This window comes from Tripterygium wilfordii, chromosome 20 (assembly GCF_013401445.1).
Source record: "Tripterygium wilfordii isolate XIE 37 chromosome 20, ASM1340144v1, whole genome shotgun sequence".
Lineage (NCBI taxonomy): Eukaryota > Viridiplantae > Streptophyta > Magnoliopsida > Celastrales > Celastraceae > Tripterygium > Tripterygium wilfordii.
The window spans coordinates 10,682,021-10,706,613 of NC_052251.1; the positions used below are offsets into that span (position 1 = coordinate 10,682,021).

Below are 24,593 nucleotides of genomic sequence, written 5' to 3' on the forward strand. Positions count from 1 at the left end.
GGTGTGGCTAAAATATAAAACCTTCCATACATTTGAAATATTTTCACCGCACAAGAAAACAGAAGCAGACAATCTCAAACTAAAAACATCTTGCGACTGTTTTTACAAAATTGATCACAATTCACAAGTAAATCAATGTCGAAACTCAAGGAAAGCACAAATTCAAGTATTCAACAACAAAAGAAATTTACAAGATCTCCAGTAAAACTAACCTTGGGACAACAAGATGTTAGCAAAAAAAAAAAAAAATCGATCTTGCTGCAACAACCACTAATAGTAGCACTTGATCAGTACATGTATGCTATAAAAGGAAATCAGGAATAACTGGTGATGGGGGAACTACATTTAATGGCCCCTCTGCTCTTTCACGAGCTTTATGTTTACCATCGCGATGACTACTTTTTCGCTTCTCATTCTGGTCAGTTTCATCTCTTTCTTCAGTATCCTTCTTCGTCTGACTTTTTCGTCTCCTCTCTTTGCCATGACTCTTGTGTTTGCTTCTTCTCGAACTTGGATTTCCACTGTCTGGCTTTTCTCCACCACCTATGTTTTCTTTTGAATCAGAAGCAAAATAAAGTTTCTCCTTCCCTTTATTCTTAGTGGATGAATTGATAGCTTGATTACTTCGAGATGCAGGCACTGCTTCAGCGCCTAGAAGAATATCCCTAACAGCACCAGATAATGAATCATCCTCCATATCTTGTTTTTTAGAGGAAATAGGTGCTTCATCTCCATCCAACTTCACCACCACAGGCCTAGTCTTTGCATGGGTTGATTTTTTCTTTGTGACAAGTGACTGTGCGGTAAGCTTAACTAGATCTTCAGCATCAGCACCAGCATCAAGAATATCGTGTGAGTTAGGGTCATTAGCAGGTGGATAATCATTTGATTCAGATCCATTCTTTTCTGAAGGAAGATAATACAACCCATGACGCTTACGGTGTTCTGCAAGCAGAGAAGTGAACTCCCCTGATGGTTCTGACTCTTCTTTGCTATGTAGGTTTAATGCAGCAACAGTAACACTCTCCCCAAAATGATTCCCAGAAGAAAACAGGTTTAAGGAAGGTAATTGAACATCTCCACAGATAGCATCCAGGTCAGCAAGATTCTCTAGAAGCACTAACCCATCTGGTACAGAGACTCTTTCTTGAGCACTGAGAGAGACTGGACCAAGCTCCTCAGAAAAGGCATCACAGATCATATCAATAATCTGTGAAGCTCCCACATCTTTCTCAAAATTCCCTTCTTTCTTAAGTGAAGAATTAGATATTTCTTTCTTTACCAAATCAACAAATCCAAGAACATTTCTTGTTCTCTCTTGTAGCTCCACATCATTGCTTCCAGAGAGGGGGGCCAAAGTCAATACAATTAGATTTAGCATGCTAAGAATAGAGTCCTGTGTTAAAAGAGTGTTCTCTTGAGCAGAAGATTTAGATGCCTGGTAACTACTGAGATTTAAGTTCCCGCCATCTTCTATTGAGAGATCCCCAACTACTTGACTGGAAACCCTTGGGTTGAAACCCTCATGCGGTTCAAATGTCCTTATATCAGAACCTTCTGGGCATTCCATTGTAGATGCTGATTCGGAAACTCTGGTTGCCAAATTGTCAACAAATGCTGAGGAACCAGAGTTCAAATGGGTTCCTTGAGAACTCAAATGGGTTCCATTGTACCACCGCACACAAAAAACTAATACTTTGAAAGCAGAGTGAACATAAACTGACCGTATCAATGTTGGTAAGAGATTTGTTCGAGGCTGCAACAATGCTTCCATGAGTTCAAATGGGTTCCTTGAGAACTCAACATACTCGCCAGATATCCAAGCAGCAGCAGATAGTATCCTGTGAAGGAAAGGACTACCAAGTAAAGCAGGATCTATTAACAAATCGCGACCAACACGAACAAGCTCTGGTCGAGCATCTTTAACTCTCATACCAATATCAATCAGCTGGTTTTCAACTTCTTCCCCCTTTTGGCAATGTGGAATTCTAGACATTTCCCCAAGAAGGGACACATACCAATCAAAATCAATAATAATTTCATATACATTCCTACCACAAGTAGATAAAATAGAACCAAGAATCTCATTGCAAAACTCAGGGTCAGACTTTATTGCATATGTGAACAAAACCCTGCAAATTTCAGCCACATTACTCTCGGACACCATTGCCATCACAAGGCGCAGTGACTCAAGTTTGATATTAGGATCTGCATCACTCAACGACTTAATGACAACCTCTTTATTCTCCAAAACTGCCCACAAGTGCTCGGGAGCTAGAATGGACAATGAGTGCAATCCAAGATACTTAAGATTTGGATCTTCATCAACCAAAAACTCTCTAATCTTCATAACAGCAAGCTTGACTGCAGATTCATACTCAGTCAAGCTAGTGACAACAGTCCTAACACACTCAAACAGCAAAGATTTAGCGCCAGTCCTCCTCATATGCTCACAAATTGGCTCCACAACCCTCTTGGCAAGCCTTGGCTCGAGAGGCGCAAACTTGGAAAAAATCTTCAACACCTTGATCAAGACCCAGTTGTTCTTAGAATCTACCAAAATACGATAAAACTCAGGCGCCAATGGTAGATATGATCGGGCATCCCTAGAAGCTAGCTCACAGAACACACCCACAACTGTAGACAAAATCTGCTGATCATTGCTCTCTAAATTCTCTACCAAGCGCTTAAAGCAGACCCTAACTGCATCCGGGTATTTCTCAAAAACCCTCAAAATCACAGAAATTGCTTTCTTTCTCACTGAAAGCTTAGAGCTTGAAAGTAAAGTAAATATCTCGGGAGTCAAATCTCTAGCAAGATCGACAGTACCGATTCTAGCTAAGCATTCTAGAGCCATACTCACCTCAAACTCGCTGTTAGTGCTGGTAAGATCCTTGCGGAGCTGATTGGTGATGAGGAGGAGGACCGGGGTTGAGTCGTTGAAGGACTGTGTGATGGCGTGGTAGCCAGCCTTCTTGTGAGCAAAAGACGAGGCCGAGACGCATTCCACGGCGTGAAAGGCGGCCCAAGACATGTCGACGCCGTGGAGAGAGTTGAGGTAAGAGAGCTTCTGGACTGCGACGGACTTCGTGTGGGAATCCGTCGACTTGATCTCGCGGCGGATTTCGTCCACCGATCTGGATATGAAAGCGGCATCGTTTCCGGCCTGTCGTAGGCCCTTGATTAGGTCCTCTAGCGTGCGTTGGAAGAGTGTGTCCATCAGCGAAGTGGCAGCCATTGGTTCCCCCTATGGCTTTTTCAAGGATTTGAATTTTTTCAAATTGAATTCGCCCATAATTGATTATCGAAGGATTTTGACGGAATTCAGGTTCTGCCGACTGAATCGAATTCTCAAATCATACCCTGGTTCGCTCCGTGAGGAAGAAGCACTTGCTTTGTGAAGTGGGACCCATGTCTTACAGTTCTGTTTGGTTACCGAGAAAACAAGATAATATTCTCGAGAATGTTAATGCCGGATCGCGATGGGCCTTAACTGGGCTTTATGCCCGGTGAGTAGAAGCCCGAGAAGCAACATCAGTGAATCAATCCCAGGAGGGAAATCGAAATCGTTCAAATTGCACCCAAAAATCCACACTACTTCACCGCAATTCGTCTCGTCTTCATCTCTCGCTTGCTCTCCCTCGAGCTAGTCGGGCTACGTCTTGGCTCGGTAGTTATCGTTTGTTCTTTCTTCGATTCGAGATCATTCGAGCAAACGAAGGAAATTGGTATCGGAAGAACCGATTGGAGGCGCCAGGGGTGGAATTTTTACGGTGTTCAAGCTCTCTCGAGTGTTGGGGAAGTCGTATCGGAAGAGAAAAGTTTAATAGTTTATTCTCAACATGGCAAAAGTTGCTGCAGCTAGTCCTTTATCCTCTAGTTCTCTTCAACTCGGCGGAGGTACGCTACAGGTTGGCCCGATGGTTAAAAGAAAGACAACGTCGGAGCTGAGAGTGAGTATTTGGTCTGCAAATGCTTATGTTCTGTGCTTTTGTTCTGTCACTTAATCCTTTACTTGATGTAACCTTGGTTGAAGTTTCATATTCCCAAATGTGCCAGCAGAAAAGAATGGCATGCATCGATTTCGACTTGATAATGAGAGCAGAAATATAAATGATGTGAATCTATTTGGACTGGATGTAGATTTTTGGTCATATGGGTGCCTCTCATTAGTTCCTGATTATCCAGGCTTGATGTTGTATGGTTGTTGCTTCACTGTAGTGCTTTGGTAAATTTATGCATACCGGTCCATGGACATGTCAAATGATTACGCACACACACAAAGGGCACTCTTGCAAACAAATACATGTAGTTGTATACTCAAATTGAGCTTCTGATTCCATACCTAGTTATTTTGATGGTAATCCATCTTTTACATTTTATATTTCACTGAATCACTTGCTAGATTGAACATGTATTGCAATTGCACTTCTTTTTAAGGAAAATATGATGTTATTGGGATTAATATGCAAATTTGTATGATAAGCTTATACTGAATCATGACAATGTAACAAGCACAAAAGTTGCAATATTGTTGAACTCTCTCAAATAGAATCCAGATTCGAAAATTATGACTTAAAGTTATCAGTGACTGCAAACTAAATAGAGAATATGAGTCCACTTCAACTGGAGCAAAGTGGACCTCAAACTACCTTACATCGGGGAAAATGCATGTTTTAAGCATGAAAGACAAGTTACTTGTAATGCGTTTATTGGTATAGATGAACTACGTTTAGTTTGATTTATATAACCTTTTCAAATTCTCCAATAACTTGTTTAGAGAAGTTCTTATAGTTGTTTATTACATGAAAGGGAGAACAGTTGAAGCAGATGAACATCGTGGAGCTTGTAGATGAGTCTTCTGATCCTTCTTCTGTTTCAACACTGTAAGTTTTGTTCTACCGTTTTGCCTCTCTATAGTGTACAACATTCTTACAGCTTGCTCCTTATATCCCTACAACCCCAGTGAGGTAGAGAATTGGATCAAGAAACCGGAATTTTCAAGGAATCCAAGATACATTGACACTCGCGTGGATGAAGTATACCCTTCAAAAAAGTCCCGGTTGAGGACGCTTTTTGGAGAAGAAAATGCTAAGGTTATTAATCCTTCCACTTACGATACTGATTATCTAGTCCTTCCGGTATATTCGCTCATTCACCTATAACATTTGATTATCAATGAACTTGATTATGGAGAGTTATTTCATTAATTTGTCGCATACTTTATCTAAAACAGGATAATGTAAGCAGTGAACAACCTAGCAGCCTGAAGAATCTTTCTGTGCTTTCTAGTTTAGCTGCCAAACGACGACAGCAACTTTCAAGGTATGCTTTCTAGCACCGGGTATATTTTTTTTTTATGTCACTATACTTATTGTTCTATTCTATCTTTTTCTTGAAGCTTTGAGAAATCTGCCACATCTGCCAAGGTTGCAAAAGATGGTGGGTCCAAAACTTCTCAAACAATTGAAAAGTGTAGTTTCAATGCGTTTCGCAATGTTACGGAGCTTTCTTCTGGTGGTGATAGATCATCTGGCGTGGCAGTTGTTGATATGGTATTACTTCACGGTTCTCTAACTTCTTTTCCAGCTTTTCAGATTGTTCATCTCTTGTAAATCAGACCATATTTTTCTTGTAGAATAAAGCTTTAAAAGGCTTGGTTGCACTTGCACCTGCTGTCCCTTCTGGTTCTGAAGTTGATGGTGATCCTACATCAACATTTTCAGGAAATTTTCGCTCTGAGTGCCATGTACCTGGCCAAAAGTCTCCTTTAGATCTTACATTAAAAACTAAAATGAGGGTGATATTATCTTCTTCAGTGAAGTGGTAAGCATGTCAGTGTCGCTAAACCTGTTTGTTCATTATTACTTTATATTCCTGGTGCTAGTTAATTCTGTATTTGATCTCTTGTCATGTACACTGTACTCTACATCCATAGACTTCAGTTTTGCTGAACTTTATTTTCTTTATTCTATCTTTTTGTTATTTCCACTCAAATTTCCAAGTGAGACTAATCATGCAGTGTTTTGTCTCCCTTGTGTTTTTCTTCATTCTCTAGCATGTCCAAGCTAATTTCCTTACTTAAAAAATTTGAGGTCATGAATCAATTGTAGAAATTCTTAATACTTGGAGAATGATTGGGAATCTTATTTTTCTCCATCTTTGAGAAATCTCATCCTACTTCTATCGTTTTTTTCTATTGAAGGTGTATGCTGAAGTGATAGGCTAACACATTCCATTTAGTCTACTGGGATTCCTTTTACTTTTGGTGTTCTTATGGCTCTTTTGGCATACGAGATTACGAGTATGATATGTCTTTTTACAAATGTTTGCAATTGGCAGAATTTGACACTTCTGGGTGTATATTTTCATGCTACATTATGTATCATTTCTCTACATGATGTAAGCATGCCACTCTTGCTATTGATTACTTGCATTGCATATAAATTTCTTCTTTTCCTTTTTTTAGGAGTAACTTCCATTAATTTCTCCTTTTGCAATTTTTAGGATTCATAGGTCAATCTTATGTACTACCTATGATGGTATGCCACAGTTCGCATCTCACTTTGGATGTTCTGGGCGTCCAAATACTAGTGGCAGTTCAGGGCATGCGTCAAAATCCCCATTCACAAATTCTAAGGCATTGCATTCATGGATATACCCCCAATCTAACCTACCATCTTCTCTCATGTCAGTGCTGACCTCATCTGCAGCAGGCAGAGGTTTGCTAAGAAAACTGTCTTTATAAGCTGTTAGGTCTCTGTACCTTTTTCCTATTTTAAGTTTTCGCCCATCTAATGCAGCCGAAATGGATTTTTTAAGACAAAGGCAACTTGCTTGGGAGGAATCGTTTCGGAGTCTATACTACATGTTTCGGAAGAGCATCTGTAAAATCTTTTATGGTAATTTCCTTTGCTGAATAGATAATTGTTTTTGATTTTTTTAATATGCACCTGATTTAAGGAAGGAAAAGGGAAGCTGAAAATATATGGATAAAATAAGTAGCAAAAGGTCCTAGAGAATGTGGTCAGTTCAGATTAAGTAGCAAGAAAAGAATCCTTGTGGTAGTCGGGGAAGAGCAGTGGCCGCTTCTCTAACTTGCAAATAAAAGTGAACAAATATGGATATATGAAACCATATTATATAATTTATATTTAGTTAGAAGGTTGGGCAGCTATCAGTTTGCATTCCCCTGGTAGTTAAAGCATCAGCCCACTTTGTTAATGGATGATATGGTGAAAAGATGCCTTTATTTTTCTTTTTGTAAGTGGTGTTATAAGATTGAAACTTTTCTTCTCTACTTATAGAATCTGAAATGCCATTCATACACATCAGTTATGTAGGACTACTAATAGAATGGTGAATGAACAGAACTGTTTATTGACATGCTGTTGTTGTGGAAACTTTCTAGTTTGTACTACACATTTTGTGGTCATGTTCACCGGTGATGATAGCTTGGGAAGAGCCAAATGGTCATGTAATGCTTATATTTCCCAGTCAACACAAGGTCTGAGGTCATTATTGAGACAGCATGTAAGATATACCTCTTCCTGTAAAATCTTTTTATATTGCTTGTATAAATAGTCTCAGTCTATTCACTTTTTCGAATATTTTTCCTCGAAATTGATTGTGTTTTCTTTACTGTATGGATGACACTTAGATCAAGTTCTGATGTACTTTTGCAGATAAAATATTGAAGTCCTTAGGGTAGTGGTTGAATGATTCCTTGGGGAAAAAATTTGAGGTAGTTATATTGCTTCAATGAAGTGCCATCAGATAAAAAGAACATATAATGTTGATCAAAATTGAAGTTTCTTTAACTCAAACACTCCTGGATGACAAATGTTGATATATTTAACCAAATACATATTATCAAAGATGCATTGCTGCCAGAGTGGGAGGGATGGGAATTCGAACCCCAACACATAGGCTGATTGGTAGAGCAGCCTCATTACAAAGAGATTCAAATGGGTCTTCGCCCAGTGAAGTTAAGAAATTTATGTATATGTAAAGCACTAGGATGATGAATTTCTATGATCATGTATTGGTCTTTTATTCAAAAAGTTATGGAATCTTATTTTCAAATGGATTTTTAGTTTTGGATGCTTAAAGATTTTCAAGAGTTTATATGGTTCTTGAGTTTTTCTAAGTTAGAACATTTTGAGTATGGAGTGCATTATAGCGTTCTATCTGCCATGTAGCTGGTCTTTTTTACAGTCATATTGTGGTGAAGATTTATGACTTTTGCTTCAATTGCAATTGAAGTTTTTTTTACTTTCATTATTGTTTTTCCCCATGTTATCTGACACCTCTTCTGATTGTCAATAGGATGTTTCTTTCTCTATGCCTCTTTGTTATTCTAAAGTAGAGCAAGCCACTACCGAAGATCTTGTTGAGCTCTCTGAGATTGAGAAGCATAATTTAGGCCAGGTTGGTCTGCTTTCCATTGGGATTTTTTTATTTTTTTTTTTTAATTTTGCTCAACCAACTTTAGGCATTAGACCACAGATTAACATCCCTAATTCCCTACACTGCAAATTGATAAGATTAACCTGCAGTTCAAAATAAGCCTAAACTCAATTCGGGGGATTATCATTGGAGTGTCCCTTGCACATGTGTGCGCACAAACACCTTAATACATGTTCAGATTTTGGACACCACCTTCCGCCTTGTACTCAAAGTCAAAAGCTTAAGCCTATGGGTTATTGGTCCATTCTTGTATTTTAACCTTTTAGTAGTATTCTTCTTAACTTGCCAATGTGGGACTCCAATTAGATGCGTTTTTAACCCACGCCATGTATGCTAGACTACGACTCAAGAGAACATTTTCTCTAGGATATATGCTATTCTGGTGCCATTTGGTTGGGAGATTTCATCAGGGAGTCTCTTATGCATCCTGCACTGAGCACACGCTTATGTGGAAGTGCCTTCATAACATATTTGGACAGCATCTTGAAACTGAAGCTTAAATCTATGACCTCTTGCTGCATTCATGTATTTTATCGTTTTAGTGTTCTTACTTTATCAATGTGGGACTTCAAACATTTTTTTTCATGGATATGTGAGAAATTTTGAATAAGCTACTTAAACCTAGTGGCATTTTATCATAAAATCCAAGGTAATTGTCGTTGCAAGGGTGGTGGTCAAGTGTAATCAGCCCCTGTTATGTTCTGTTTAACAAGGCAAGGCCTTCCTATTCCCTAGCCCTATTATTTGCTATGAATATTTGTGGTATTAAGTGCTTTAGTCTACTAATCCTGATTTGTTTATCTTGGGCTTTATGATTTATTGTTTCTACCACTGTACATAATGCAGACTCGACGTCCCAGTTCCTTGGCTGATGTAGATAATACGCCTGAATCTTTGCTGGCTTTCAGTGGAAATGAGAAAGTGCGGGGGTTATATGATTTTTTACTAAATTATAGGTGAGTAAATTTTTGAAAAGAAAGAGATGATATTTCGAAAAGCCATTTATATTGTTTCTTGTCAATTTTGCAGATTTTTAACATCATCTTGTTATGTCTTACTTCCACTGTTTGTCTTCAGATCCTTCTTGACATTTTTGGCGGGTGCAGATGTTCCTGTGCTGTATTCTCCCACGCCATTCCAAAATGCTTCTATTTCTGCTCCTGAGGTTGGTATTCCCATTATGTACGCTTGGGATTCTCTATTTAAATTGCACCTTTGTAAGTTCAGTGAAAAGTAAAATTGAATGACTGCTACTTTTGCTTATATTCTGTCTGAATGACTGCTGTACGTTTGTCATGGTTGCTGTAAACAAAGGTAGTTATTCTCTTGAAGTCATTGTTGTGGAGTCGCATGCTGCTGCATGTTCTAAATGCTTATGAGAAATTTTCTCTTTGATGGTAATGAAATGTTGTCTTTTGTCTGGAAAAGTTGATCAGTTGATTTATCCAGTTAATTGTCTTTCCTAATGTCAGTTGCTGTGAAGCGTGTTTAAAATATCCACGCATGAATTTGTTTTTTCAGATTAGATGTATGGAGATCTAAAGATCTGAACATATTGCTGCTATTCCTAGAGCAACTACTATGAATGGCACTGAATCAAAAGAAGGTTCAACTGGTTTCAGCTCTAGCATTGAAATTAAGGATGCATATCTTCCACCCTGGATTATCTCCCAGATATGTGAAATTTTGCACTCTGAAGGAAGGAACTTTGAGGCAAAGTATGAAGTTTTTCTTTCAATTTTGTATTCCTGATAGCATTACGAAGTATTTACAAGCAGTTCTGATTTGTTTTCTTTCCAGCTTTGTGACAGAACGTACGTCAATCGGCTTGAATGTTGCTCTTGGAGCATTTGGCAAGAAACCTGATTCTCCGGTCGCACCAGGTGAACATTCCCTAGAAAGCAGCTGTGCTTTTGGCATTGCAGAATCCAGAGTTGTTCCTTGCTTGCATTCTGGCATGTTGAAGGTCTTGAAGTACAGTAATTGTTCGTATACAGCTCATCTTTCCCCTGTATAAAGATGTTCTTAACTGTTAACCACATGCGCCAAGTAAGTCGATCCTTGCCTATTTTTCACTTCTTCTAGACCTAGCTCATCAATTTGATTACAGAAATTACTGAAGTTATATGCATTCTTACACAAAATCCAATATTGTCATTCAAATCACTTGATTATCTGGTTTGGAGTAACCGTGAAATAAAAAATAGATTGTGGTTTTATTGAATTTGGCAATGTGTATAGTATGGGAAATTCATTTTCACAAATGGCATTCAGAATCTGAACCACAAAACAGAGTTAATATATCAAATTCAATTCTCATTTTGAGAATCACAGAAAATCATATCCAACAAGAATTCCTAAACTGGTTGAGACCGTATCCATAATGAAAATACAAAGCATCTCAATGTTTTTTGTTTTAGATCTTAAATGTTGTGATGAACGTACATAATTGATGTGAAATCGTTGGCCACACATTATATTATGAAATCGTGTGTCCATCTCATCATTTGGGATAGTGGGACAAAAAAATGTTGGGATTCGTAAGACAGCTGTATCCAGAATCCACATATGAACTTAAGAACTAAATGATGTAGAGTTGTTTAGCTAAAATGAGAAAACAGATGACATAATCTAAACTGGCCTTACTTGCTGGGTTTGGTCTGGTATGAGACATAAAAACAATGATTATAGTGCAGTTTAGTTTGTTTATCCAGAAAAGGCAATCAAAGCCTAACTAATGCAACCTTAATATGGAAAGTGCTCCAAATGAGGCAAATAACAAATCTTGGCTAAACCAAACCCTAAACCCTAATTCGAGATTTTCTCCAATATCGGCCTAACTCGGGTAGTGAGGCCCATGCCCACAGAAGTTTTCCACCTAATGAAATGGTAAGTTTGGTCAAAGTCAAACGTGTGGTCATAAGGGTATTGCTCCTAGTGGGAATCGAATTCAAGACCTCCTGAGTTCATACGATTTGACCCTAGAGAGATTCACCAACTAGGCTATCACCCAAGTGGTTTTAATTTGAGAAATTTAAACATATCTTTATCATAAAACCAAAATGCAGATGGGTAGCTGCAATTAATGCCATAATAAACTAGTTTTAGTAGTTTAAATGGAAAGCTGAAGCTAATATCATTGTCTTAGCTTCAAACAATAGGAAGAAAAAGTTGCCAGAACAAGAGGCAATCTCCCATGTCCACATTAACCTAATCAAAGACAAGTTGCTTTTGAATGAAGCATAACAGACCCATAAAATGAAAGATACCAGAAAGATTATCAGAATGAGACTAGCCATGAATGATTAACATGTATGAATCTACAAGATCTCTAACTTTACAGTAAGATAAATTGAAAGCAGTGAAGCACCGATCACTTCTTGTTCTTCTTATCTTTATACAAAAACCCCAAACCAAGGAAACTTCCAGTTCCTCTAGGAATGGAAGGAGGAAGTACATTCAACAAAGGACTAATACGAATCCTGTTGCCATGATTTTTCTTAAGAGGAGGCTTTTGTGATAGAGGGTATATATAAGTAGCAGCAGCAGGAGAAGATGATGATGATGACTTTGCTGTCAGTTGTTGCTTTTGCTGATTCTGCCTTTGTATGTCCTTCAATGTTGTTTGTTTCGGATTAGGAACCGAACCAGTTGAGTTGCTTCGCGATAGAAGAGGCAATGAACGAATTAAGCTCCTCTTAATATCACAATTGAGACTACTGCTTCTCTTGAAACCCCAAAAAGACTTATTATTGGACTGAGACTTTTCATCCAAATCAGAGCTTGGAAAAGGGAATTCTTTCATGCTTTCCTTCCTTGAATTTTCAGAACTAGAAGAACTAGGAAGAGGAGGTAGTGAAAGAAGAGGAGTAATATTGTGTTTGTGTTGCTGGGCTTGTTTAGGAGCAGAAACTCTGTCTTGAACTTGAACAGGAAGGATCATTCCATTCAAGAAAAGTTCATCTGCCAATGAAGAATCATGATCAAAGTTGCTGCAAATGCTGAACTCAAAATCAGAATTCGAGTCCAATAGCGATAAGTCCCTTCGAGACACAACTTGTTCAATTGATGCATCATCTTCCTGGCCAAGATCTTGAGAGAAAGAGATCCGAGGACTCGTCTCCGAGCACATAATTTGCCTTCCTTTTTCAGGGTAGTTTACAACTTGGAGAACAAAGAAAAAGCTCCAAAAATGGTCAAATATAAACAGTGCTGCACATAATTTTTGTGGGAATTGAAGGACAGAAAGAAAGGCAGCTTTTTTCAAGGTTTAAGGTAGCATAAGTGATTAAAGGAATATCCAAGGATCACAGAAGGAATTTTCTTCTCTGAAATGTTGCAGAGGGAGTTGTCTGCTACAGTTAGAGAGAAGAACAACAAAGAGAGGAAGAGAAGATCCCTACACATAAGCTAAGTGAAGGCTGTAAATAATGGTTTTTTTGTGTGAGAAACTTTGGGAATTGTAAAGACAAGACAAGAAAGTGGAGCCCTTTATACCATGAATTTGGAAAAGAAAACCTTTTATCAGAGGCAATGAGAAAGTGTTGGAAGAAAATTAGAAGGAATCATATATATGGATGTGAAAGGACACAAAACAAGAACAGTAATGATAGGGATCCCAACAATTGGTATCTCAGTTATCCTAGTTGTTGAGTTGTACGGGATTTCATGTGCATCATGTCGAACATTTGAATCGCACAAATTCACTTGAATCCTATGTGTCCAATTCAGCAGCTAGAATAATTGGGATACCAATTGTTAAAATCTTTATTATTTTCGAAACAAGAATCGTTCAAAAGACTTTGTATGAATGACTGTCCTTATTAGAGAAGGAAGTAGAGTCTGCAACTTTTATCATTATTTTTTTTTTCTTTGAGTATGTATGACACAGCAAAATTACCTACTATATGTGATATAATTGACTTTTGAAGAAGCCATCCTAACTACTGAAGAAACATTTATTCCTTTTCAACGTTCCAACTTTCTTTCTTTTTCGTTTTTTAGGTGAAAGAACAATTCTTCTTGCATCTTTCTGTGTTTGAACATTTCTTGCTGATAGAGTAGAGTAGGTGGTTCATTTTCAGAGTTACAAACATGTCTTAGCTCATAAACATTGATTCTCTATGTGTCAAATTTGTTTTTTTTTTTGAAAAATATGTTTATTCAACTAGGCCAAACGTAGGGGGTCCGGTTGGAAATTATCAGTTGTTTGTTGTTCGATTAGGGTTTAATTATGATTTTTTGCTCTTAGATCCAATTAGATGAATACCTGTTATATGGTTTAACTTCTGTAAATTTCTTGGACAAATATGGTTATCAACTTTTTCCAACACATTTTTGGCAAAGAAAGGTACAATAATGCATTGCTTTTGTGAATATGTCCTGTTTGTACAACAATATTTGCTCCTGCCCATCTCATTGAGTTTTTTGGATGGAAATCTTTGGAGGGTTCCATGACTATAAACCTTGAGTTATTGAAGGAGAGTACTTCAAACAGGTCATATCAGTGACACATCCCAGTGTATTTTGTAATCTAGTGTGTTCAAAACTGACAAAAATAAAATGGGTTTTATGTTTTGTAATCATATATTTGCCTATCATAAGCAACTAATTAATAATGTCTTTTGGCTTATGTGCATGTATCTCCCTCCTAATTTTAATTTGTGCCCTAATAAATAGGTACTTTTTGTAGAAAAATCTTATGACATGTAATTATACTTGGTAAATAATATGTAGACTTGTCCTTTGTCAACTAAATAACACAAAGCTAATGTTGGGATTAGTTGAAAACACTCCCAAGTCTTTTGACAAAGATTGTTTTACTTGCTCTTCATTTTGCAGACATGACATCCATCTTCTTTTTGCAATATGTTGACAAATTCATTATTGAATTGGATGTACCATTTATTTATGTGTATATGTATATAAATATAATGTTTATTACAACTTAATTGGTTTTGTTAAAAGATGATTTAGTAGTCCAACTGATTATTGGCTTTGGTCAAATGCGTATGCTTGCAGAGTTTCTATGATTCGATCCTCAGTGGGATCTATCCCCATTTAATTTCGCGTTATCAGTTTCGGCCAAAGGCATACGCCTGCTGGGTTTCCATGATTCGATCCTCAGTGGGATCTATCCCCGCTTAGTTTCGCAGTGAGTCTCGGCTCAACTTATCCGTCGATAAATTGTGTACACGGCCCATTCTGTCCGAGTTTAGGCAAAAAAGATTTATTAGTCCTAAAATCTATGTGTGATAATTTAGGTTTGTTTTCATTGTAGATAAGGTTTCCAATAACATCAAAAGGGGAAGACAAGTGGGAGGCAATGACTTCATTTTCAACAACCCCCCCGCACCCATCAGAATCTACACCTTTCAATGTGGTAACAAGCATAACTTACACTAAAAGAAACAATCTTTCTTCTTGAAAAGAAGACTAGAATATTGGATATTTAGCTTTATTGGCAAGTTATAAGAAGGCATGGTGTATAGGGTCCAGCTCAAATATATAGTAATATATCAACCCCACCCACATAGACACAACAGCAAGTCTTGTACCACACACTCTCTACCTGGACATGTAATCCATATTTGTCCACTTGCATTTTGCTAACATTATTTTGTCCAGACTGCTCATCTTTTCTTCATAATTCTGACAAGAAAGTCTTGGCTTGCAATGCTTGATCTTAGCCTCAACAATCAACATGGCCCCCTCACCCACTACTTTGTAAGAGGACCCACTTAGCATCTTCAGATGAGGAATTATATAGATAGATATATAGGTAGTCGGTGCAATCAAGGATGTAAGCAAGAGATGCATAGATTTGTGAAATCATCATCCTCCACATGAAGTTCTTAAGTGACAGTTGGAGCATTCCATCTCTAGGGGTTGTGGTGTTCACAGTTGCAGATGCTATGGTAGGAGGGCCAAAGGGAGCAGAGGGGTTGAGAGACTTCAGAAAAATGTAGATTTTCTGACCACAGTTAGTCCCACAAATGGACTAATATGTAAATGCAAGACAATAAAGAGTCGAAGAGTCCAACTGATTAAGGGAAAACCATGAAAATATTTCAGATCCTGTGACGGACAAGAAGTCTCTTCTGTCAACATGAATCACAAGAAAACAAAGCTTTTTACTGCAGATACGGTTTTTCACTACAGATGATTGGCAACCGATTAGTGAAAACCGAAAAGCATACAATACAAAACAAAAAAGTTCTCGTTCATATACAGGGGTAATTTTATCTTCCTCAAATAAGCTCTCAATGGGAAGCAAATCATTGTTGAAGCATCATGTATGAACAATTGGATCGATAAAACATTAGCCATCCAAACTGAACAGTTGAGTTTTACCGAAGATCAATGACATCAAATTTCAGGTTGGGATTCATATACACATCTGTACCGGCCTTGTAAATAGGCCCCCCATCTGGAGGTTGGTCATGTGGATGAAAGCCACGTTGCTGACAATGTCTAATGACTGACATGCCGCCTGGTGTTGTCAACCGAAAAATGCCATGCGTTCTGCATATTCCAATAACTTGAGATTAGTCAATCTAAAACCATAGGGCAATTTGAAAAAATTCATGACGGGATCAGCAGTTACCTTGAACTATCTTTTGGTGCCATGACAATTGCGACAGCTTCTGGCAACATAATCTGAAAAAACGATGTTAATTAACTTAATTGCATCAAGAATAAATAACATCAAAGGTTTGCAGGTAGCCTAAACTCTTTGAGTGCAAAGGGTGTCATTCCCACCATAGGGGATCCATCAATCCCACTAACAATTGTCTGTAAAAAACAGTCACTCTTTTCTGCCAAAACTCAGACAGAACAGGATCCAAGGGAAATCCTATATGTAGTGACATTTTCACTCAAGCATATGTATCCTACTCATTTATACTGGTCTTCCTTTCATGCCATTGCCTAGTCTTAAAACAGTTTATGCTTTAGGCTACACTTAGCAGGGATTTGCGGCTGTTGGGGAGGGAAGAGTTTGGTAGCGTTCCAAAAGAATAATGACCTTAATTCAATAATTCTATTGGAATGCTTGCCAACACCCAGTAACAGCCCTACCAATCAGTGCCTTAACCTTCAGATTTAATAATGATGCGATTGCCAGGCAAGAGCTAGAAAAACAAATAAGAAAAAGAAAGATAGCTACCATCATGCTGACCAAGCTAACTACTTTAGAACTCAGCAAAAACATGAGAATCCATTCAGGACATTGCTTTGCAACAACCAAAATTTTCTTCCTATTGCTGTATATGGTAATGGAAAGAGCCACAAACCTGATATGAGTAATGGGTATGAACATCTATAGACGACATGAAACAAGATTGTGTAGGGTGCGTCTGTAATTGCACAAGGGTGAAATATTAATCAATCAGAAGAAAATAAATTTTGAATTTGAAGATCAGGTGCGGAACAAGATATAATTAAGCTTTGATGATCATTAATGAACTTCATAATTAGAATAAGACAACCACCTCAAATAAACATACTGGAACTACCGATGAATAATTTCTCAAAATAAAAGAGGCAGGTATGCATTTCTTAAATTCATTAAGTTCTTTTTCTTTTCAATTTGCTTATCTTTGTTTTCGTTCCCTTTTACCTTTCTGGTTCAGCAGCACAGATGATAACATATAATTCATACACTGGGCATACGATAAAATAAATACTATTATAAGATTTCACCAACACATATGGCCACACCATGAAACCAGCACGGTAGTAAAGTAAACAACAAAAAGACAAGAACTTAACTAAAATATAAAAAGCAAACGGAGCAAATGGACGATTGATTTCATAAATAATGAAATATAAAAATAAAAATTATGAGAGAGCAAACCGTAGTATACAACAGTAATCGCACCATAAAGTACTCACATGTATCCAACCAAGCGGGAAAAGAGATTTCTTATCCTGCACTTCGAATATTTCTTCTTCATTTGTCGCCTGACACTGTTGGGCAAGGAGTTTAAAGACCTGTTAAGGAACCTTGACATAATAACTATAGACTGCTCATCCAAAGTGAAACATATCATACCGAATCTGATGTGGATTCTTGCTTTGGAATAATGAGAGCTGTCACACAAAATTTTCTATTCTTCTGCAAAGCATAAATATATGATCCATTAGCATTTTAAGATTATCAACATAAATACAGTGGTTTTTAGTTTTCAGAACTTACAAGTGAGCCCGCAAGGATACCACAAGTTTCTAAATTCTTATCAGTATTCGACTTTGCCAGCTTCATGAAGTTCTCCATTAATACGGTTGACTGAAAGGAGAAGTAAAGTAAAGCTTGGTACATGAGACGACAGGTGAGACATAGAATTGACTTTAAAAAGATTTGCTCATCACAAAAAATCTTGACTAAAATATTAGCAATGGGGGAAAGAGATTGGAGTGAGAGTGGGAGGACAACGACAACACCCATTAAACCTTGAAGAGGGGGGAGGAGGAGGGGTGGGGGGAGAGAGATAGTAGAGAAACTGACAATGTGAAGTTGTAGAGGAGCTTCAGCACGAAGAATCTCATCTGCCACAGGATTCTCCATTTTATATTCTGCTTCAGTAACTTGGGAAGTCATTGCAGGGATTAAATCTTGCACCTCTGCAAGTATTGGTGGAGGAGAGGGCTGTCTGATAAGATTTGTGTGAACTGGGGTTTCCACTGTTTCGAAGGTAATCATGGCAGGTTCCTCAACATGTTGCACTTGACCATCATTATTAAGGTTCAAGCTTGATTCCAGACATGGTCTTTCAGGTTCTGTTTTGGTACAATCTTGCTCTACTGATATTCCGCAATCTAGGGACTGCTGTAAGCTGTCAGTTTCTGAATTGCTATTGTCATTTTTCAGTTTAAGCCCATTCTCTAAAGGATGTGCCAAGCTGCTCCCATTAAAAACCACACATAAAATAAATCCACAACCATTAATTTCAAATATAAAACATAAAGAAGAAAATTCAAAATAAAATAGAATATAAAACTACTATGTCTTGTGAAGCTCAGGAGCGACAAAAAAGAAAACAGCAATTGCCGGTGCTCAGAATCTAACCTTGGGATCTTAATAGGACTCAGGTCTATGCTGCTTGGATATCTAACCTGCATTCACGGGAGAAAGATCAAAAATGATTGCATGACAAAGATGAAAGAACTATAAGAAATTTTTTTATTGGTCTATAATACCATACCACTGCATCACTCTTGGGTGGCTGCCACTGACCACTAAGCCCATTTGGACCAAAAATAGAATGTCTCGAAAGAGTTTCCGCCGTTGGACGTACGAAGTTTAGAGATCTGCAGGAAACAAGAAACAATTAAAACAAGCTACTCTACTCACAGACAGCAAAGGTTGCTAGGCATAATTAAAGTCAACCAACCCCTTTGACACATGCACTAAACTCTGTAAATGATTGTAATTAACTAAGAAAAGTGAGACGGCATGAACAACATCAGAGGTGGACTAGCAACACAAGCTAATTCATGTTTGAACTCTGACTGCAACGTAAGAACCTTAAAAATGATAACTTACAGTCTGCGAAGTTGATCATCAACTGGCCTAGAGAGCAGAATTTGTTGAGTTCGTGGACCTTGATAAGCCAAATCTCGAGCAGCTGGTCCCACAGACTGTCAAGTTTAACATAATATTTTTTTGAATGCAATCAAGTTTAACATGTTATGTACACAAAACAAAAAAATTCAATAAAAGTGAAACAACAGCTTAAGCAAAATAGATGGGCATATCAACATATTATCCTAACTATATATTCTAGACATTTTCACCATTAGTCAACGCAGCTTCATAGAAAAATCAGTAAAGCATAAGTGAAGTTACTGAACAAATTAATAAATAAATTTAAAAAAAAGAAAAACAATGACATCCATCAAGTATGATACCTTTGTCACATTATAGCTTTGCTTTTTGACATAAGGCCATTCCAATGAATCATTTTGGTGCCGATAGCCCAACCCGTTTGCTTGTTGTGTGTGTTTTCTGTCTAATTCATTGATCTTCTGCTGCACTACTGGCTTCAAATCCTCAAGCTCACTCAAAGCGTTCAGCAATTTCTACAAGAAGAATATAAAATCAAATGAGCCCACACCTTGAAATAAGATACAGTTTCCATTAAAAAAACAATAAAAAGATTAAACAAAGATACCTTTTTCAAATAAACCTTTTTGCTTGGTAAAGATGATCCGTAATCTCGATGACGTGGTATTGTCTCTGAGACTAAACTGAAAGCAAAAAAAGATAAGGAGTATCGTGTCATTCCTTTTCGAAGGGAAAATGAGGCAAATTAAAAGGAAGTTTATACTGTCCAAATTCCTTGCAAACCGTGCTTTTGTATGAATCAGCCAAAATTCGAACTTAGATAATCAGTTGAAAAATATGAAAAACTGCTACTTTAATTCATACCTTGAAAACCTTAAAAGCATGACGTATAGATCAATGATATTCTTCTCACTTCTAAATATGTCAGCCTGAAGGGTAAAAAGTTATCAGTAACTAAATAGTCATTCAAAATAGGAGATTCATTAAGCAACAAGGAACAAATGTTTAATTGATAACTCAATTAAGATTACAAAGCGGAAAGAGATCCCAAAGGCACAAGTGCACAACTCAGAATTCATATCCCTAAGACATTTTGTTAATGCATTTGAAAAAAAAGGTATCCAAATCCAGATCCAAAACTAAGAAAGAAAAGACACATTTCAAGGGCAATACTAATACATATCAACATGAAAACAAAAGGAAATTGACTCGTGTGAATAGTCATCAAATTCAATTGCAGCTTGGATTCAAGAATCTTCCTTCAAGCACATTCAGAGCATCCCATTAACACTCACAGGATAATTCCTAACATCTGTTGATTAATTACACTTAGAATCCCTTACACATCATTCAGCAAAATGCACCAGGAACCTCAAAATATGATAAAAGATCTTAACATCACATGCCACATTGTTAGCAATTTCCAAAGGGATCATCATATTCACGAAAACAAAACAAATCAACCATGAATTTGATAAATTATACAGTCACGGCATCGGCCTTGCAATCCTTTTTTCTTTAAAAAAGAAAAAAAAAAAACTACTGCAGAACACCAAGCGATCCATATCTTATTAAAGAAACATGACTCTCCTTCAATTCACCTCTAAATCAAAACCGAGCTAGAAGAACTCGATAACAACCACTCATACTGTGCACTGGCAACAGTATGAGCTCAAAGTTTAGGTAAAAAAACACAAAATTACAAATACACATTAAAACCCTAATCAAGACTGACAATTTCAGGCATAAATAAAATATAAAAGAGATCGTAACCTGTCTGAGAATATTATCAGCAATCCGATAGTAGATTCGGAGAGAGATCCGATGATCGACATCGAGTTTCTGAGCACTTGCTGCGATATTGATCTTATCAGAAGAAGACCTCATCGATTGTGGCTTGAGCTTTCCTCCTTCTCTTTCTACTTTCTCATCAGCCAAAAGAACATATCCTGTTACCTGTCTGATCGGTGAAGCTGGTCGCACTCAGGGGTTGATAGCACGGAGCCAAGTCCTCGAGGAGAGGTCGTCGTCGTCAATGGCGTCTCGGGCTTGAGAGAGAGGACACGATACAAACGAGAATGTCATTCCAGTATCCCGTAAGGGCAAATAAGCCAAATCCAACCTACCTCAAAATCTGTTTGGATGTTTGGAAATTAATCCCCTACTTTCCAACTTTACACATCAAACTTTGTTAGCTACACACAATAAATAATTAAATATGCACACACAAATATATGTACATCCTAATTCCCTATTAAAAAATCCTCAAAAAAAAATTCCCTATAAAAAAAATGAAGTAATGGGTGATAGGTAGGTTAACGGTGAATCTGATTCGGAAGGTCCTTAATTCAATTTTCACTAGAAGCAATTCAACAATAGTATGGATTCGCCGATTGAAAAGGTTTCTAGTTCGATTCTCCCATAAATAATATATTTGTGGTTATGCTTTTGGGCATTGACTCAATTTATTGTATGGTGTTATTCTTGATTATCACAAAAAATATATAAAAAATGTAAATCCTTACATAAAAAAATGTAACACTTATAACCACACTATGAATTTTCGAAAACTTAAAATTTACATAAAATGTAAATCCTTACATAAAAAAATAGAAAATTTAAGAAAATTTATGTGCGTATAGATCTAACCGTTGCAGTGCCGGAGTTAAGGTTAGCTTATAAGGATGCAAGTTTGTATGTTGTTCGTAAAAAAAAATCATAGATGGCTGAAGTTCACACTCTCAATTGGAGGAGACAACCAATGAAATATGTTGTTTCAGCAGATGTTTTAAGATTCAAAAGGCAACAAGAAAAAGTATTGGTGACGACAAACATTCTCAATGACCAGGAAAAAAAGGGAGAACTGACTAGAAATAGCATCCAACATAAATTAGATCAAATTGAAAAATATGAAATCCATCTTAAGATGTTATCTGCTATCAGAAACAAACTCATCAAAGCCAAAATTTTATGAAGTTCACATTCAAGAGTTCAAAGAAACCCCATGTCTAAGGGGTGCTGCTATTGCCGATGGACATCTAGGCCGCCTCATTCTCAGGAAACTCAAACACAACATCTTTGCCGGTAAGTTTCCTGTAAACTGCAGAGAAAGTCCCAAGCCTATTATCCGTGTTGTTTTTCTCTTTCTGGTCCAGGAAAACCTGCCAAACCAACAACCATTAGCAGCGGAAAGGATATAAATAAGCATACATCATGTCGTACGGAAGACCAAAAAATTACAAAGCAATGACTTGACAGAGGTGAACCAAGGTGATCATTTCCTGTGTTGTAAGCTAGTTACAACATGAAATTCGTAAAGCAACTACTGCTGCTTATATTGTCCTATTTGTCGTCTAACAATGGATTTTACCTTCATTATCTTGGACCCGTCAATTCGATATCTAACACGCTTTCCAACAATCTCAGCAGGCATTACAACATCCTCCAATATCGCCTCGTGCACAGCAGTTAGTGTACGGCTGCGTGGTCGTTGAACAGCTGAACCTTTCTTTGGAGGCCTCACTATCCTCCGGGTGGCAATCAGGACTACTTGCTGGCAGTAAGAAAACAACAACACAACATCAAGCTTGCAAATCAGTAATAATAATGCACTTGAAAGCGAGCAATGGTCAATAGTAAGATTCCATAAAAAAATTTTAAGGTAGACGCTACACTAGAAAAGAAAGATAATTTTAAAATGACGAGGCAACTAAAACTTACCTCAGCATAAAATCCAACGAAAGCACCCCAAAACATATCTTAGGGAAGAAAAAATTTTGACAAAATAATCATAAGAAAGTTCAGGATTGAAAACACTCAGATGATACAAAATAATTAGAGCAGCCAAGCAACAACTTTTCATTTTTCTTTTATCGAATGGAAACAGACACATTTCACACGCAAAGCTCCTTGATGGATTTTAATTTGGTTGATAGTCAAATAAAATGAGCATCAGTGTATATACATAACAAAATGCAAATCACTAACATTGATAACTACCCAGGAACAACAAAACACATATAACTACCCAATCATGTAATATCAGCACAAGCCAGTGATGTTCACTTGCAAATAAACAAATTACAATGAGTCAATTTATTATCATAACATCATATATTAGTTAAATTACAATTCGCCACTTTGATCGAATTCATTTAAACAATCAAAATTAAATAGAAAAAATAAACAAAGAACAATTCTCACATTAATAAAAAAACAAAGAGCAATTCACAATCACCTTCCCACTGAACTTTTTCTCAAGCTCTCTCACAAGCCTAGTATGAATCTTGCGGTAGGCTTTCCTCAATCTGTAGGGGACATGGATAATAACAGCCTTCTTGTTTTCGGGAATATCCACTTGACTACAGCACACATTGAATACCACAAACATTGTGAGTGTTGATAATCAGCTAATTAGACCAAACTGAACCCATAAAAAGTACCAAGGCATTCTTACGTTGCTGAATTTATGAAAAGATCCTTGAGATCACTTTTCAGCTCCTGATTGGTATTCTCCAAATCAAAAAGTGCCTATGTGAAGGGGCAAAGAAAAAAGTAAGCCATGCATGGCATTTATAGAAAGCAGTGGATAAATTTGTGTAAATTAGACAAAGCAAAGTCAACAAGAACTTAGAACCTGTGCCACTGACTCCTCAAATTCAGTAGGTTCAGCATCCTTATCCTTACGGATCTTCTTCTGCGCTGAAAACATCTTCAGAGACCTGCATAACAGATTAGAGAACATATAAGGCAGCCTGAATCCTCGTCTTGTTGAGAACTGAGCCATACGAGGACAAAACTCGGAAAAAGAAATGAAAAAAGAACAGAAATTTAGACTTAAGATATCATCATTCGTAGGAAAATTGCATCAACTCCCACCCAAAATTCTTTCGAGCAATAGAAAATAAAATACAATGAATCAACTCCCTTCAGTCCTTCACCTATCAAACGGAAACGGTATCATGCGAACATGACACATTACTTTCTACGGATACATCTAATGATCTAAAGAACCACTTAATTGTTATAAATTCTAATCGTGGGAAATGAAGCAAAATCAATTTCAGGTTCTGTAAATGCAAAGTTCGATGCGGATTGCAGACTTCGATACAAAGCATTCGAGACGATAATGTATAACCCCGTAAAACCGTTAGTCTATTAAGCTAAGTCTTAAGATTTATCAAATCCTGAATGCCACAAACCTATCCATGTATATCAAATAGTTACACAATTAACATCAGACCTTAACGAAATTGAAGCTCCAAAATTGAAAGTATACGTTTTTCTCAGATACCAAACACAGAGCAGTAACAGTACAAAAAGACTCTTTATACCAGTAAGGGGAGAAAGAGAACCGAAAACAGAAAAAGAAGCTAACTTTTCTAAGGTTTCAAGCATTTACCTGATGAGAGACGAGAAGGGAAGGTCTCAAGCAAGCAGAGAAGAAGCCGCCAATACGCTCCCTTACTATGTTGTGCAGACCAGAGAGAGAAACCCTAGGGTTTGGAGGATGAACTGCTTTATATATATGATATCAACGGCCACGCTGATGATCGGG

General features: G+C 37.3%; 5 protein-coding genes across 6 annotated transcripts; 1 reads left to right on the forward strand and 4 right to left on the reverse strand.

Annotated features, from left to right (window-relative positions):
- Positions 1-145: 145 nt before the first annotated feature.
- Positions 146-3,413, reverse strand: LOC119986727 (AP-3 complex subunit delta-like). Its single transcript, XM_038831402.1, has one exon. The coding sequence runs from the start codon at positions 3,236-3,238 to the stop codon at positions 302-304; it is 2,937 nt and encodes a 978-aa protein (XP_038687330.1). The 5' UTR covers positions 3,239-3,413; the 3' UTR covers positions 146-301.
- Positions 3,414-3,616: 203 nt separating this feature from the next.
- On the forward strand, positions 3,617-10,693 carry LOC119986728 (protein downstream neighbor of Son-like). 2 transcript variants are annotated; one of them, XM_038831404.1, is made up of 14 exons: positions 3,617-3,953; positions 4,813-4,886; positions 4,967-5,096; positions 5,237-5,325; positions 5,402-5,555; positions 5,639-5,826; positions 6,508-6,722; positions 6,804-6,902; positions 7,412-7,533; positions 8,329-8,430; positions 9,316-9,425; positions 9,547-9,634; positions 9,991-10,187; positions 10,270-10,693. In XM_038831404.1, exons 1-13 carry the CDS (start codon positions 3,843-3,845, stop codon positions 10,009-10,011), a joined length of 1,503 nt encoding a protein of 500 aa, XP_038687332.1. In that variant the 5' UTR covers positions 3,617-3,842; the 3' UTR covers positions 10,012-10,187; positions 10,270-10,693. The 2 variants fall into 2 exon arrangements, with proteins under 2 accessions (XP_038687332.1, XP_038687333.1); XM_038831405.1 differs by having other exon boundaries at positions 4,822-4,886.
- Positions 10,694-10,810: 117 nt separating this feature from the next.
- On the reverse strand, positions 10,811-13,398 carry LOC119986730. The gene has a single exon (XM_038831409.1). It carries the CDS (start codon positions 12,599-12,601, stop codon positions 11,843-11,845), a length of 759 nt encoding a protein of 252 aa, XP_038687337.1. The 5' UTR covers positions 12,602-13,398; the 3' UTR covers positions 10,811-11,842.
- Positions 13,399-15,496: 2,098 nt separating this feature from the next.
- LOC119987369 (AMSH-like ubiquitin thioesterase 1) lies at positions 15,497-21,209 on the reverse strand. The gene is made up of 14 exons (XM_038832256.1): positions 20,810-21,209; positions 19,901-19,965; positions 19,644-19,719; positions 19,381-19,551; positions 19,016-19,110; positions 18,675-18,780; positions 18,539-18,585; positions 17,978-18,371; positions 17,669-17,758; positions 17,525-17,587; positions 17,365-17,439; positions 16,764-16,826; positions 16,076-16,128; positions 15,497-15,993 (listed from the first exon to the last, which is right to left on the reverse strand). Exons 1-14 carry the CDS (start codon positions 20,921-20,923, stop codon positions 15,819-15,821), a joined length of 1,587 nt encoding a protein of 528 aa, XP_038688184.1. The 5' UTR covers positions 20,924-21,209; the 3' UTR covers positions 15,497-15,818.
- A 691-nt stretch (positions 21,210-21,900) lies between these two features.
- Positions 21,901-24,591, reverse strand: LOC119986629 (40S ribosomal protein S7-like). Its single transcript, XM_038831268.1, has 6 exons — positions 24,438-24,591; positions 23,673-23,757; positions 23,493-23,566; positions 23,274-23,397; positions 22,407-22,589; positions 21,901-22,197 (listed from the first exon to the last, which is right to left on the reverse strand). Exons 2-6 carry the CDS (start codon positions 23,745-23,747, stop codon positions 22,075-22,077), a joined length of 579 nt encoding a protein of 192 aa, XP_038687196.1. The 5' UTR covers positions 23,748-23,757; positions 24,438-24,591; the 3' UTR covers positions 21,901-22,074.
- Between the last annotated feature and the right edge of the window lie 2 nt (positions 24,592-24,593).